Below are 15,834 nucleotides of genomic sequence, written 5' to 3' on the forward strand. Positions count from 1 at the left end.
CTGAAATCCATTGTCTCTATTTTGCTGTTCTCCCTTCTACCCTTCCTTAGAATTGTGAACTCTATGTTTTCATGATCACTTTAATCCAACCTGCCTTCCACTTTCAAATTCCCAACCAGCTCCTCCCTATTTGTTAGGATCCAATCTAGAACAGCTTCCCCCTGGTAGCTTTTTCAACCTTCTGAAATAAAATGTTGTCTCCAATGCAGTCCAAGAACTTATTGGATAGTCTGTGCCCCGCAGTGTTATTTTCCCAACATATATCTGGATAGTTGAAGTCCCCCAACACCACCAAATCTTGGGCTTTGGATGATTTTGTTAGTTGTTTAAAAAAAGCCTCATCCACTTCTTCCACCTGGGTAGATGGCCTGTAGTAGACTCCTAGCATGACATCACCCTTCTTTTTAATCACTTTTAGCCTAACCCAGAGACTCTCAGCACTTCCATCTCCTATGTTCATCTCTACCTCACTCCAAGTGTGTTCATTTTTAATATATAAGGCAACACCTCCTCCCTTTTTTCCCTGTTTATCCTTCCTGAGCAAGCTGTACCTTTCTATACAAACATTCCAATCATGTGTATTATTCCACCAAGTTTCTGTGATGCCAACAATGTCATAATTGTACTTCTTTATTAGCACTTCCAGTTCTTCCTGCTTGTTTCCCATACTTTTCGCATTTGTATATAGACATCTAAGATCCTGATTTGACCTTGCCTCCCAGTTTTGCCCTGACCCTCCTTTCTCTCTGCCATTATAGCCCATGCTCCGTCCCATTTCCGACCCATCTCCCAGGTCTCCATGTTCTCCACTTACTCGTGGGCTTTGCTCACCTGCGTCGAACCTAGTTTATACTATCCTAGCTATTTATACTTTTATTATGTTTGTGTCACATAAGATGATGACATGTAAAATGTCTCTTTCACCAAGAGGTCTAGGTGCCATACAGGGGTTAAACCAATTATCAGTCCATTCACGAAGGACACTCCTAACAAACCTTCCTCTGTTTAAATGACTTTTATTTAAAGAAATTTGTTTTCTCTTTATTTGCCTTTGGTTTGATGAGAAACATTGTTGAGCAGTTCTACCACAATTGTCAATGGAGTGTGCAAAAAAGTACAACTTGTAGAGTAACCTGAAAATAGCAACACTGGGATGCATTCTAATCTCCACTAAGTATAAAGAGTTCCATCACTGAGGACTTTCCATCAGGCTTCCCCCATCTCCCAAGAGTTCCTCTTTGGGCTCTAGCAGCAATAACAGCCATACTGAGCCTAGATGTTGCAGTGGGGAGAAGAGAAAGAGGCAAGCATTTAGATAGACCCTAGCCCATTAATTTCTTTAAATGTTAGGACCAGGACTTTGAAGTGAATATGCTACTGAATAGAGAGTTAGTGGAGAGCACAGAACATAGATGTGAATATTTCTTGCTAGCAAGTGGGAAGCTGTATATTGCACCTGATAAAGCTGTCACACAGTTTTTACAGGCAGCCCCAGGTCAAATGTGCTGCAGTAGTCTAACTTACAGGCAAGGAACTTATGGATAAGAGTAGCTGGTTCATCACCTCACAGGGAAAAATCACAATCTCCTATTTAAGCAAACAAAGATGATTTGGAAATACTCAAAGCGTAGTAAACATGCATCAGATTTTGCCTTTGGTTACATCTTTGCAACTTCAGTGAAGTCAATGCACTATGAAATGAAGCACATACATGTACCCCACAATATGCACTAGAAGTAACTGGTGTGATTCAGGAGAAACACAGAGATACCACTTTTTCTTATTCTGTCAAACGGACGGAAGTATTTAGTAACTTTCTATACTGTACATTAACCGTAGTGTGTGTGTTATATATATATAAAAATCACCATCTATTGAACAGATTTGTTACTCCAAAAAACAAATAAAATGATTGGATTGCATTTTTGCCTATTTTGTGTTCCTTAATATTTTTATTACTGCTTTATCTTCAAATGCTACTAGTTATACTACACCCTTACTTTCCATTGAATCATTGATTAATGGACAAGTGACACTATGATGGATAATCAAAAGAAGTATCATAGAAAAAAATAAGAAAATGTATAAAGTGACATAAAATTGGGGGGAATCCCTCTGTAAGCTTTCTTGTCTTGAATTTCTTCTCACAGTTCTTAATTCTGTCACCGTACACTGCTGCTCGTGTGACTCACATGCTGTAGTCACCAGCTGATATTTGCATAAAGTGCATTTTTTTCTTGGATAACTAAATTGATATGGCACATAATAATGTCTTCAAAGAACCAATCCTAGAGTTGCCTCTCATTGTTAAACTGAAAGAGCTAAATACTGAGAGGTACTAAGCATCTGTATCTTCTGTATTCAGATGATTTCAGTAGTAGTTGTGACTGCTCAGCAGGTGTTCTAAACACTTAGCTTAAAACATGAACAATCACGTAACCAAATATGAAATAAGTGAGATCAGACTCTTTCCCTTATTTATAAGTGTATAGTTTAAATAAAGATTTTACTAATCTAAAATAGACATGCTGCCAGAGAACTATTAGGACTTAAAACACTTCATGGATGCAGACAGCAGATTCCCACCCTCAAACATCTCACACAAACTGTTCAAACAGAAAAATGCAACTTGCTTATCTCTCACTGATCGTCTCACGCTGTTATCATTCAGCTTCACACACTATGTCATTACATTCTGTCTTGTTAAGAAGCTGGGTATGTCAAGCTTTTTATGAAACTATTTCAAGACACTGTTTGACGCTCATAAAATTGAATTAATTGCTTCATAAGCTGGGGTAAAATAATATAACTCTCAGCATTTTCTGATCTAGATGGACTTTTAAAACCAAAATTCTAGATTCTTCATGGTTGAATCATATTTTTAATAAGAAATCTAATCCTATAGTCCCTACATAAAAATAATTTAGCACACTGAAAACAGTGTTTTAACAGTAAATACAGTAGTGTAACTCCCTCCTCACTTCCTTTCTTGACCAAATTACCTATCATGAAAGAAAAAATGAAGTACCTTCCTGGGTTTGGGTCTAACATTCCTCAATTGACATCCAGGAAACATGCTAACTTCTAAAACACATTTTATAATATTAGATGGCATTAGGAACAAACCATCTTTGTTCAAGTTTTGCCAGAAGATACTGATGCCAAGCAAATGGCCTCTGCAACCCAAAAAGTAAAGCAGTAATTGGATGCACAAGTATTTAAAGTCAATTAATCATTAATTTTTTCTGTCACATATAAATAAAAGAAATATGGGTTTCCAAGTCAAGTGGTTGTCTAGCAACACAGATATAATAATTTCCTCTGTCTTTAAATTCTACAGCCATTATTCCTTTACTCTCTCATGCAATATCTTTTTACAGTGGTCGGTGTATATCCGTGCTGCCGTTCGCAAAGAAAAAGGCCTGCCAATCCTGGTGGAGCTACTTCGAATAGACAATGACCGGGTGGTATGTGCAGTTGCTACAGCTTTACGAAACATGGCCTTAGATGTCAGAAATAAGGAACTAATAGGTATGTTCTTTCTAAACAACCTACATGTTTTTACATTTTATAGCTGGATAAAGGCAGTAAGAACAATGCTCTTCTAGTGTTTTGAGCAGAATTTCTTGACCGCTATCTTTTAAGATGTCATATCAAGTTTGTGTGTGGTAGCTTAGTGCTATATTGTAGGAATTATTTTTTAATTCACCTGACAATACATGTTACCAAAATATCGTTTAATGATTCAATAGACTGTTTTTAATTCTGAGAATAATGATATTCGCATCCCAAACACTTGAGAACTGCCACAGCGAGTAAATAAAAATCAAAGTACCATTAAATTACCATCATCCCTATGTTAAGTACCATTTATATCTGTTAACATTATAGCACTCCCATCTTCCAGATGCAGGATCCAGGCACAGGCAATTACTTCAGATTCTAAGGTTATTTAGTGCACCTTGTACAGGGGATTACAAAGCAGAAGCCTCAACATAAGGAATTCCTGGTGAGTTCCAGGAATTCACTGAGCAGAGAGGGGTCAAGTATTTCAAAAGTGCCTTAAATCATGAATGCCTGTTCAGCTAAGAAGGGTAACTACCTTACCTAAAATGTTGTAAATCTCCAAGTGGATGACAGTTATATTTCTTGTTTGATAACTTAAATTGATGCTAACATTGTAGAGTTAGACATTACAAGACATGACATTTTCATTTACATCTATGCACAACAGAATTGCTGTCAATCTATTCTTAATGGAAATAATTTATCACAATTCCCTTACTTCCTATGTAGATCAATAGTTATATTTAATTTATTGTTCCTGATTCATTACTTCTTAATTACTTTCCCCCAAATACTGGAGCATATAGGCCACTTCCCCTTACTTCCTTTCCAGTTTTAATCACAGAATCATGCAAGTGAATATTTTGACCTGTGTCCCATCTATTTTTTGTATTACAATACTTTGAGGTACTACCCAAGACTGAGCCTTATCACACTAGGTACTATACAGGAATATAGTATGAGAAAGTCTCTGCCACCAAAGAGTTTGCAATCTAAACAGACAAAGAATAGGAGGGGAAATACTGTTGAAGTGATTGCCCAGAACCTAAAACTCCTGGCACTCAATTAATTGCCCTCCCTACTAGACCACTCTGCTGCTATAATTTCACCCTTATGTTATTCTTGAGCAAATTGATGTAAACGTTGGCTTTGGATAACTCATTGGTCCTCGGCTTGTAGCATGTATGTTACTGTCTACTGTTTCTCATTTATTCACTGTCTGTTGACTTCAGATATTTAAAAAAAAAGAAATTGAAACGGGAGAAAATGTATTTGTCTAGCTAATCTGAGCAGCTGGCAGACCATTTTGTAACAGAGAGATCTTTCTCCCATAGACCTACTTTAAAATCAATAATATCTCTTTAAAGGCTGGATTGTCAAACTACTTTTCTCCACCACAAAACGTTTTGCAGAGCATGGTTAATTTATAGACCACATCTTGGAAACCAAGGTGTAGTCTACCAGTGAGGAGTTGTTCCTGACAATATTCCAGGCAGTTTTTTATTGTTCTTCTCCATAGATTACTGTCATCACAAAACCTGCATCTCCTTCGCACCTAATTTTAAAAGGAATTGCCTCTCTCCTTAACTGCCGTTAACATCATTTCTTTCGCTAGTCCACTTCTTTTGGTGCCTTTTTCTAGTTTTTGGTTTTTAATTTAAATGTTTGATTATTTTCCAAATCTGAAAACTCCACTTAAAACAATACAATTTCATATGTGTACATAGTGTTGTCTTTACATGCAAAGTTCCAAATGCAAGCACGTTTATAAAATATGGATAGTAAGACACTATTTGCATGCACTTTGCATTTTAATTATGTCCAAAATTCTTGGAGCAAAGCCTTGAACAAATACATGATACTGTGTATACAAAAAAATGGTGTTACAGTGTAATACCGAGATAAAGATGCCCCTTATCTCTATTCTGAACTGAAACAAATGCCTGGATTGACTGCTTTCAGACTGGGGGCAGTGATTCAATTCCTAGATCTGAAGCTTGTGGGTTAGGCTCCTATCCAGTGTAATATAAACAAGTATTTCATATTTTCCAAAAAGTGCACAGTACTGTATTGTATATACCATGCTGTACCACTGTGTTAATACAGAACCTATCTTTATGTCTATTAGATTGAAAAGACATTCAGAAACTAAACTCAGTCACCACACAGCAAAGAAGCTGTCTACTGAGATGTCTAATTTTTCTTCTCGTTTTGTGAACATGCATCTGAGTATAGAAACATAAGATTTACCTTTTGAAATCACAGCAATTATCCATCGTCGAATCTAGAAATCTATTCTTGAGAGGAAGGCAGAAAATAATTTTAAAAGTACTGTCTATAGACAATTGAGTAATGCTGCATGTGAAGGGAAAAAGGCTTCTCAGCCTGTTATTGTTGTTAATAATAATTCAGTATTCTTCTTCAAGTGCTTGCTCATGTCCATTTGTATTAGGTATGTCCACGCCATGTGCTTGGATTCCGGAGCCTTTTTTCCCCAGCATTATCCGTTGGGCCAGCAGAGAGCCCCTTAGAATGATGCCGACATAATGGTGAATAAGTACCCCTGCCAGCCCTCGTCTCCCTCCATTCCTTTTACCTCCTGGGATGATAACTGGAGCTCCTTGTCTTTCTGACTTTACAACCCAGCATGTAGATAGTTACCTTTTGAAGTTGTTGTCTGTAGTGTAAATAGTTAGTAATTAGGTAGGTAGTTTCTTAGGCTATGTCTAGACTGCAAGCCTCTTTCGAAAGAGAGCGTCTAGACTGCACGCGAAACTTTCGAAAAAGCGGCTTGCTTTTTCGAAAGAAAGCACCCAGTGAGTCTGGATGCTCTCTTTCGAAGAAGCCCTATTTACATTCAAGAACGCCTTCTTTCGAAAGAAGGCGTTCTTCCTCGTGCAATGAGGTTTACCGCCGTCGAAAGAAAAGCCGCGTTCTTTCGATTTAATTTCGAAAGAACGTGGCTGCAGTCTAGATGCAGGTGAAGTTTTTTCGAAAAAAAGGCCACTTTTTTTGAAAAAACCCCTGAGTCTGGACACAGCCTCAGTGTTAACGTTCCTCTCCCCTCTGGGGGAGGGTGATGCCAGGTCTGCAGGGTTTTAAGCTTTGTGCAACCTGTTCAAAGCCTATGGCCTGCAGGGACCCCATGACTCTCGTTTAAAGTGTCTGGGGGAGGGCCACCTTACAGATTCCTGCAAAATCTGCAAGGGTTTTAAACCCCGCACACAGAGGGAAAGAGATTCCTGTTTGAAGCTGCTCCTTATGGAGTCCGCACTTCAGCCGGCATCAGAGTGGGCACCGCGGTGAGGAGTGCACCAGCATTAGTACGTGAACCCTCAGTGACACTGGTACACACCATGGTACCGAAAAAGTTTACGGCACCGAGACACCGTTCCCAGTCTCCAGCACTGAAGAAGAGGAGACAACCTAGAGGGAGACCTCTGGGGAAGCAAGGGCACGGGAGTTGGCACCGGGCCCGCACCCCAATAGAAGACTCACCACCGAGATGTCCCAGGCCCCTCTAGGCACTGGTTGGGCTCAACGCAGACCAGGAGTCCAGGCTAAAAAAGGGCCTTACATGTGGACAGAGCGTCTACCCCTGAGACGTTTGCTGCTGTGAGGGAGCTAATAGAGCTCACTGCCTTGCTGGTCTTGTCCCTGGCACCGGACCTGACGTCTTGACAAATCAGACACTTGGGGCATACAAGCCATATAACTGTGGCACTGGTAGCCTTGGCAGCACCGACTACCTCCATGACACTGGGGGCCTGGTCAGCACTGGGAACCTCGTTGACACCAGTGATCTCATCGGCATCGTTAGCCTCGTTGATACCAATGTTATCATCAGAACCGGAAGGACTGCATCAGGATGGTCGGTGCACGGGGATGGAAGGAGTGGCCCACTTCCTATGGCACCATCACACCATCACACAGTGAGCCATGCTCCTTGCCACCTATGGTGATGAGGCCCCCTCCTCCAGTGCACCGGGGAAAGCTGGAGTCCATGGCATGGCTCTGGCACCTCTCTCAGGCGCCCTCGACGGCTCTGGCCTAGTCTGCATCAGACTACTCTTCAGAATCTCATGCAGAATCAGTGTGCCTTGGAGCATCTTCACATAGATCTTCTCGGCAGCGCTCCCGTTCGTGCACCGGTCCCGTTACTGGAGTACCAACCCCATCAGACATGGCTGCCTCCAACGCAGCCACAATGGCCCTTTCGGACCCCCTGGACCTGCTGTCAAATGCAGGGCCCGAAGCCATCCTCTCAGGGCTCTGGTTTGTCTTGGTCCAGGAATACTCCATCGGTAAACCCCTGTCCAGGGCTCCTGCCTCTGAATATAGAGGCAGCCCACAGAGGGACTTGCCACATTGTGTAATAGAGGGTGAAGGCTTGGGAGCTCAGGACCAGCCCCAGGCCCAGTCAATCTCACAGGTGGCAGAGCCACTCTAGGACCAGCTGCCAATAAGGGACTCCTCATCTCTGTGGATGCTAGAGCCCACCAAGAACTGCTATGTAGCTTGGCAGCAAATCTGAGGCTACAGGCAGAGGTTGTAAATGAGGATTCGGACTCCATGGTAGACATTTTGTCTGCTGATGCACCAGCAAAGCTGGCATTACCACTGAATAGAACTGTGGCTAAGACAATCACCAATCAGTGGCAAACAGCGGCATCTATCCCGCCCACTTAGAAAGGGGTAGAGAGATGTTATTTCATTCCTCAGACTGGGCATTAGCATTTATATTCTCACTCAGTCCCAGGCTCTCTGGTGGTCCAGGAGGCAGGACAAAAGGAGAAATAGGGCCAAACGGGCCCTACCCCCAAAAGCAGGGAGCCAAAAGGCTGGACTTGCTTGGCAGAAAGGCATACGCTATGGGGGTGACTGCAGCTGCGCATTGCCAACCAGCAGACAATGTTAAGCAGGTATGCGTATAATACCTAGACGGCGATAGACAAGTTAAAAGAGCACCTGCCACAAGATTCTCACTAGGAGTTCACAGCGCTGATGGAAGAGGGTAGGACCATTTCCCGTGCAGCGTTACAGGCCGCAGTGGACATGGCTCACTCGACGGCATGCACAGGGGTTGTGACGTGGCGCAGGGCCTGGTTACAGGTCTCCAGTAAACCCCCTGAAGTGCAGAACACTCTCCAGTACCTGCCATTTGAGGGAAAAAACTTGTTCTCTCACCAGATGGATGCCAGTTTGCAGAGCCTAAAGGACTCTAGGGCCATGCTTAGATCTCTGGGCATATGCACCCCAGCCACGCAGAGGAGATCATACAATCCTAGGCCACTCGGGAGACCTCTTTACTAGGCTTTTAGACCTGACTGAGCCAGGCTCAGGCCTTGTAACATGAGCAATAATAATAAAAACACCAAGGGCATAACAGGAGATGGAAGTCTCGGTCAGACCCACCTTCTCCCCAGTAATCTAAGTCTTCATTTTGAGGGTGTGCCTGAGGATAGAATACCAGTTCCTGAGTTAGACCCTCCTTTTGGGGATGGGCTATCCCATTTTTATCATGCTTGGGCCCAGTTTACAACTGACAGGTGGGTTCTCGACGTGGTAACAGTGGGGTATTCCATCCCCTTCCGCTCTTTGCCCTTCTCCCACTTCCTTTCCCCATTCCTCTTCAGGGACCCCTCTCACGATCTTCTTTTGAATCAAGAAGTGATCTTGCTTCTTCAGCGATGGGTGGTGGAAAGGGTTCCTCTAGATTTCAAGGGAAAGGGTTTTTACTCCTGATACTTCCTCATTCCCAAGGTAAAGGGAGGCCTCAAACCTATTTTAGACGTAAGGGATCTCAACGCCTTTATAACAAAGGCAGAGTTCAAGATGGTCACTCTGGCATCTATTATTCCCTCCCTGGATTTGGGGGACTGGTACACTGCCCTCAACCTAAAAGACGCATATTTTCACATTTCAATAAGACCTGCCTACAGGAGGTTTCTCAGGTTTACGGTGGAGTAGGAACACTTCCAGTTTGCTATCCTCCCTTTTGGACTGTCCACGGCACCAAGGATGTTCATGAAGTGCATGGCTGCCGTAGTTGTCTTCCTCTGGAGGCACAGAGTCCAGGTATTCTCCTACCTGGACGATTGGCTTATCAGGAGCCGCTCGAAGGACCAGGTATTAGAACATACAAACTTCATCAGAACTCTGTTTCACAGTCTGGGTCTCCTAATAAATGAGGAAAAATCTACCCTGGTACCCACTCAAACAATAGAGTTCCTGAGAGCTCGTCTAGATTCGACTATCAGCATGGCCTCTGTCCTCAAGGCCAGGTTTATAGCTATGAGCATCATCATACGGAGCCTGGTGGGGTCTCCAATCACAACTGCAAGAACTTGCATGAAGTTGCTAGGCCATATGGCAGCCTGTACCTGTGTGGTTCAGCACACCAGGTTGAGGCTCAGACCACTGCAGGTTTGGCTGGTCCAGGCTTTCAATCAAGCATGGACACCATGGGACTCAATCCTCACAGTTCCTTAAGACATCATCCAGTCCCTTGAGTGGTGGATGCAGGAAGATGTGGTGTGTGCAGGAGTGACCTTTGTGAGCCAAAGCCCAACGGTGCAGCTGGTCACCGACACCTCAGACACGGGATGGGGTGCGCATTTGGGCGAGCAATGGACTGAAGGTACGTGATCACCCTCGGGGTGGGAGCTCCACATAAATGTCAGAGAGCTCAGGGCAGGCTGCTGGGTGTTTCTGTCTGACCTGAGTCACAAGGTGGTCTCAGTGCTAATGCACAATACAGCAGTAATGTTCTATATCAACAGATAGGGTAGAGCTTGCTCCCCTCCCTGAAGTTGAGAAGCACTACTCCTCTGGGGGTTCAGTGTAACCCAGGACATTCAGCTAGAGGCTGCATACTTACCGGGGAACAGGAATGTCTTGATGGCCACTCTCAGCCACACTGACACTGATCACAAGTAGTCGCTCAAGTGAGAGGTGCTAGAGGAGATTTTCCAGAGGTGGGGTTATCCCCCAGGTGGATCTCTTCGCCTCCTACAGAAGAAAGAAGTGTCCGGCCTACTGCTCTTACCTGGGGCATGGATGAGTGTCGGGGGGGACACTTTAGTAACCGATTGGTCCCCAGTCTTCCTCTATGCATTCCCACCATTTCCCCTGATACACAAAATCCTCATCAGGGTGAAGAGGCACAAGGCCACGGTCATTCTAACAGCACCGGAATGGCCCAGGCAGTATTGGTTCCCTGTCCTCCTAGACATGATATGGGAGGAACCTATAGCCCTGCCCATGGTCCCAGATCTAATCACCCAGGACCTGGGGAAGTGGCGTCTGTGCCACCCAAACTTGCCATATCTCCTCCTGACCACATGGCTGACAGAGGCAGAGCAGGTATGCTCAGAAGCAGTTAGGAGGGTCTTCTTGGGAAGCAGGAAGCCCACCACTAGAGCTACCTCCTCGGCCAAGTGGAGACATTTTTCTGAATGGGCATTGCGAAAGGGAGTGTAGCCCTTTCGAGCACCTATCCCACTGATTCTTGACTAACTCCTGCAATTATGTCAGACAGGCCTATCTGTGTCTTCCCTTAGAGTACACCTGGCAGCTATAGCAGCCTTTCACCTGGGGGAGGGAAGTAGATCTGTGTTTGCTAATCCCATGACCAAGAGATTCCTTGAAGGAATGAACAGGCTATTCCCACACGTCAGGCACCTGGTGTCACCATAGGATCTCAACCTGGTGCTCACAAGGCTGATGTGCCCACCTTTTGAACCGTTGGCCACGTGTTCTCTTAGACACCTGTTGTTCAAAGTGGTCTTTATGGTGGCTATCACATCAGCAAGGAGAGTTTCAGAACTCAGGGCCCTAACGGTTTACCCTCCACATATGGTCTTTTTGGCAGACAGGATGTGTCTGCACCCGCATCCAGCCTTCTGGCCTTCCTGCCTAAGGTGGTGTCCGCATTCCGTGTGTCGCAGGATATTTACTTACCGGTATTCTTCCCAAAGCCCCATGCGACCCCTCGGGAGCAAGCCCTACACTGGCTAGACGCAAAGCAAGCACTGGCGTTTTACATTGATAGAACAAGAGTTTCGCAGATTTCCTCAGCTCTTTATTTCAATAGCAGAAAGAAAGAAAGGTCTGCTGGTATCCTGCACTGGGATGGGGGGCACTGGAGGGCCTGCCTCAGCGGGAGGAGGGGGTGCACTGGGATAAGGGGATACTGGGGAGGCCTGCCTCATGGGGAGGAGGGAGTGCACTGGGATGAGGGGTGCGCTAGTGGGACCTAGCTCTGAGGCAGGGATGAGTGCATTGGGATGGGGAGACTGGGGGGGCCTGGCTCAGGGGGAGGAGTGGGTGCAGTCCCAAACTGGACAAAGTGGTGCAACTTTTGCTTAACAACTTTGGCCTGAAAGTATAAAGGCAGAGCCATGTACTTGCATTACTCTTGTCCACCGCTCATTTCCCACAGATGTCGGTAGAAGATACGTAGAAGGAGCAAGATAATATCTGACCCTTCTGTAATCCATATTGTAGCCTCTAATGTTACTGTTTCAATCAGCGTCACTGTTTGGGGGAAATGATGAAGAGCATTTTTATGACTTGCTGTTTCTCCATTTTTAAAAATTTGCCACCTGTGGTTGCTGTTACCCAGGTTGTGCTCACATGTGTGATTTACGTGCAAAGTTATTAAATAATTTAAAATTTGGCCCTTTAAGCTTCATTGTTGGGCTTGAGACTGAGACTTAACATCTCATCGAGATAAATATGAGCAGTTCACAAGAGTGTTATTTCACAGAGTTATACTGGTTCATACTTGGAAGGTTTCCTTTGAAGCCATAAGAAATAGAAGTTTCTTTTTTTAAAGAGAATTTACAGTTTATGGTATATAAATCTATCCTGGAAGCCAAATATCTATATCATGTTGCCTGGATTTGACCCCCTATCCTACAACATAGCCACATTTTAATTGCATTACTTTGTTTTAATACCTATGTCAACTACAGAAGAAATACCTTATTCACTTATTAAGTTGCAAATAACAACTATAAGAAATCCTCGTGCATATTAATACAGGCTCTCCCATTAGCTAAAGATGATGTTCCTTCCATTTACTATTAATAGACAAGGAAAACTGACTGATTAAAAGAGCAATATATGGAAGTCCTTGTTATAAGTGAGGAGGAATTCTGAGCAAAAAGAAAATTCGTGACATTTACATAGAACAAAGATGTCTTATCATTTTCGGCCAGACTTTTTTCTTTTCTTTTATTAGAAAATAAAAATGATCCAACAATCTTAATGATGACAGGCATAATTCTGAAGAAAGCCTTTTGGAAAATGCTAAAAACCTATAATGCTATAATCGAAGTTTAGTCTATTACTCAATGTTTGCATGGATGGGATAGAATTAGGGTTGTTAAAACTTAATCCAGAAAACAAACACTAAAAATACTTTCTGCCATTATGTACTGCATCTACAATTTAGCTTCTTTATCAGATGTAGATGTGTAGGTTCAGAAGCCAAGGTTGGAATTGTTACTTGTAGCTTTTGCTCTTTTTAATTTTAAGCTCTTCAGAATCTTTATGCAAACATCTGCATGGATTTAAAAAGAGACACGATGTGTTTTTATTGAGTTGTTAGCTTGTAAAGTAGCTCAATCCATAGTGCACACACCAGAAAATATTAGTCATTCTCCTCATCTGTGGGTATATGTTTGTAGAAGGTTGAGGATAGAATATACTCTATGGCATACTGTTTAATTTAAATAAATTCTTATTGCCATCTTAATAATTGAGATGCAGAAAACAAATAACACAGTGCAGAGTGTCCTGGAAAACACAAGAAGCCTGGTAAAAGAAAAAAATATGTAAAGAGGAATAAAAGAATCATGTATGAATGTAAGTGTTTTCCCTTATTCTCTGTGATCTCAGCAATATTGATTATACTGAGAAAGAGAAAGATACACAGTCAACAATATTTGAACGTAAACACAAAATTATGCTTTATAGAGATTTATGATTCATTTATATCAGTCAATGTGCCCTGGAGTCAAATGATGACTTATTGACAGAAACCAAGACTTGAGAAAAGATCAAATAAATCATACAAGTTGAAATGTTAAATAGTTGTCAGGATATTATTTAAAGGGGAACTGTGAAGGCTAGACCTACACAGTATGGCCAAATATCATTGGGTGCAAAACTGCTGTCAGGGAGCCTTTAGCTCTTAACTCATAACATTTTAGTAGCTTTCATTGAGGGCAGCTCAGCTTTACTTAATTCTGTCTGGCCTCATCTCCAACATATTTCTGATATGCAGACTTAGTTGTTATAGAATGCTTAAAAATCTTCATTGAAAGTGCAACACTCCGGTCATCTGAAGGAGTGGGCAGTGCCCACGAAAGCTCATGATACCATCTACATCTGTGGTCACCAACCCGTCGATCGCAATTGACTGGTCGATCGTAAGGCCTCGACCAGTCGATCGTGAGGCATTCGGGCACGCCCACCCCCTGTTTTCCTTCCACCCCTGAGAAGCCCCACTACCTACCTCTAGTGTAGTGCCGGCTTCCCGCGGGGTGGACGGAAGTCCTATCTGAAGCCCGCGTCACTTCCGGGGGTTCTGGAAATTCATGGGCTGCTCCCCTCCCACAGCTCTGTGGCATGCTGGGGGAGGAGGCATCAGCCCTGGAGGAGGATTGCAGCGGCTTCCCTGTGCCGCTGGCGCCGGAGGGGTGAGTCGAGTGCAGGGGTTTCCATGCACCGCGGGAGTGGGGGTCGGCCCCGGGGGTTTGGCCCCACCACGGGAGAGGGGCTTTGGCCCCGGGACAAGCGCCCGTGGGGCTTTGGCTGCACTGCGGGAGGCACGCGCCAACTTCCCTGGGGGAGGTGAGGGGAAGAATCCTGGAAGGAGGCGACAGCAGGGGACTATCTGCCCCCACTTCCCTCTCTCCCCAGCCCCCTGTTCCCTCTCCTCACTCCCCAGCCTCAGAAACCTGTCCCCACTGGCACCCTGTCCAAACAGGTTCCCTGCCCTTCTCAGAAATAAAGACAGTGCAGAAACTTTTTTTGTTTGACATAGTATTTTATTTGAAAATGAAGCCTGGCCAACAAACCCCCATTTGGGGCCAAGCCCCCATCTGGCCACAGCATCATGACACTACTGCACTCCCCTTTCCCCCAGACCCTAGATCTCAGCCTATCATACACTGGAACCCCCTGCCCTGAGCCCTTCACATACCCCAACCCAAATTCCTGAACCCTCAAATCCAGAAATCTGTGGCTTACTTAGTACCCTAACCCTACATCTGACCCCAACACTGCCCAGACTGGAACTCCCTCCCCAAGCCAGCGTTCCCTTATCTACTTCCTCCTGCTTCCAGATTTCCTCCCAAAGCTTGCACCTCTCCCCACTTCCTGCACCCAAATCCCTCATTCCTACCCCGGAGCCTACACCACTTGTCTCAACCCAGCGATGGTACGTCTAGACTGCAGGAATTTTTCAGGATTCTCGAAATACCCCAGAAAAATTCTTCTGCATCCAGGGATGCGTTTGTTCTTCCACTTCTTTTAGTGGAAGAGCAAACATGATCTTTCGGTGACCCCTATATTCCTCTTTCCACAAGGAATAAAGGGGCTTCCAAAAGAAGGGTTTTTTCTGACATTTGGTCAAGTCTAGACAGGCCAAATATTGGAAAAACTTCTTCCTACAGAAGAATTGGGGGGAAAAAGCAGCTGTGTAAGGGGTTGGGGATAGCAAGTGATGGAGAGGAGAACAGAGAGGGCGGGGCTTCAAGGAATGGGAGGAGCTTCAAGGAAGGGACAGGGCAGTAGATCTTGGCTTGTTCTGTCATTTAAAAAGTGATTTTGGGTGTGAAAAGATTGGAAACCCCTGATCTACATGTTTTGTTAGTCTGGTAGCACTTTATAGACTATTTCTTGTTTTTTAAGTTTATTCTGTACAGACTAACTTGGCTACTCCTCTGAAGCTAGTCTACAAATGTTACCTTGAGGTTCCATGTTTACTGTCTCAACTACTTCCATACTCTACAATATATATTCAGTTTACAAGTAATAGGATGGAGATTTTTGGAACTGCAAGCATAGTACACTCAACCGTGGCCCTGAAAGTCAACCTGGGTTCTTTGCTTCTTAGGCCTCATCACCAATTGTAAAAATTTCCCAGGCCCAGTTAGGCCCAGTGTTAATCTTGTACTAATCCATTACAAAGAATAGAACTTACTCAATAATTCTATTGAAAATATACAAGAAGGAGCAAAAGCAGGTTCATAC

General features: G+C 43.9%; 1 protein-coding gene across 8 annotated transcripts in view; it reads left to right on the forward strand.

Annotated features, from left to right (window-relative positions):
- The window catches only part of CTNND2 (catenin delta 2), a 1,073,049-nt gene that overhangs the window by 954,988 nt on the left and 102,227 nt on the right, over positions 1-15,834 (forward strand). For all 8 annotated transcript variants that reach the window (XM_006120137.4, XM_006120139.4, XM_075921468.1 and 5 more), the window contains one exon: positions 3,381-3,531. In XM_006120137.4, the coding sequence (XP_006120199.1) occupies positions 3,381-3,531 (151 nt within the window). The remainder of the gene's footprint in view (positions 1-3,380; positions 3,532-15,834) is intronic.

The sequence above is a fragment of the Pelodiscus sinensis genome, chromosome 2, assembly GCF_049634645.1.
Source record: "Pelodiscus sinensis isolate JC-2024 chromosome 2, ASM4963464v1, whole genome shotgun sequence".
NCBI classification, from domain to species: Eukaryota; Metazoa; Chordata; order Testudines; family Trionychidae; genus Pelodiscus; species Pelodiscus sinensis.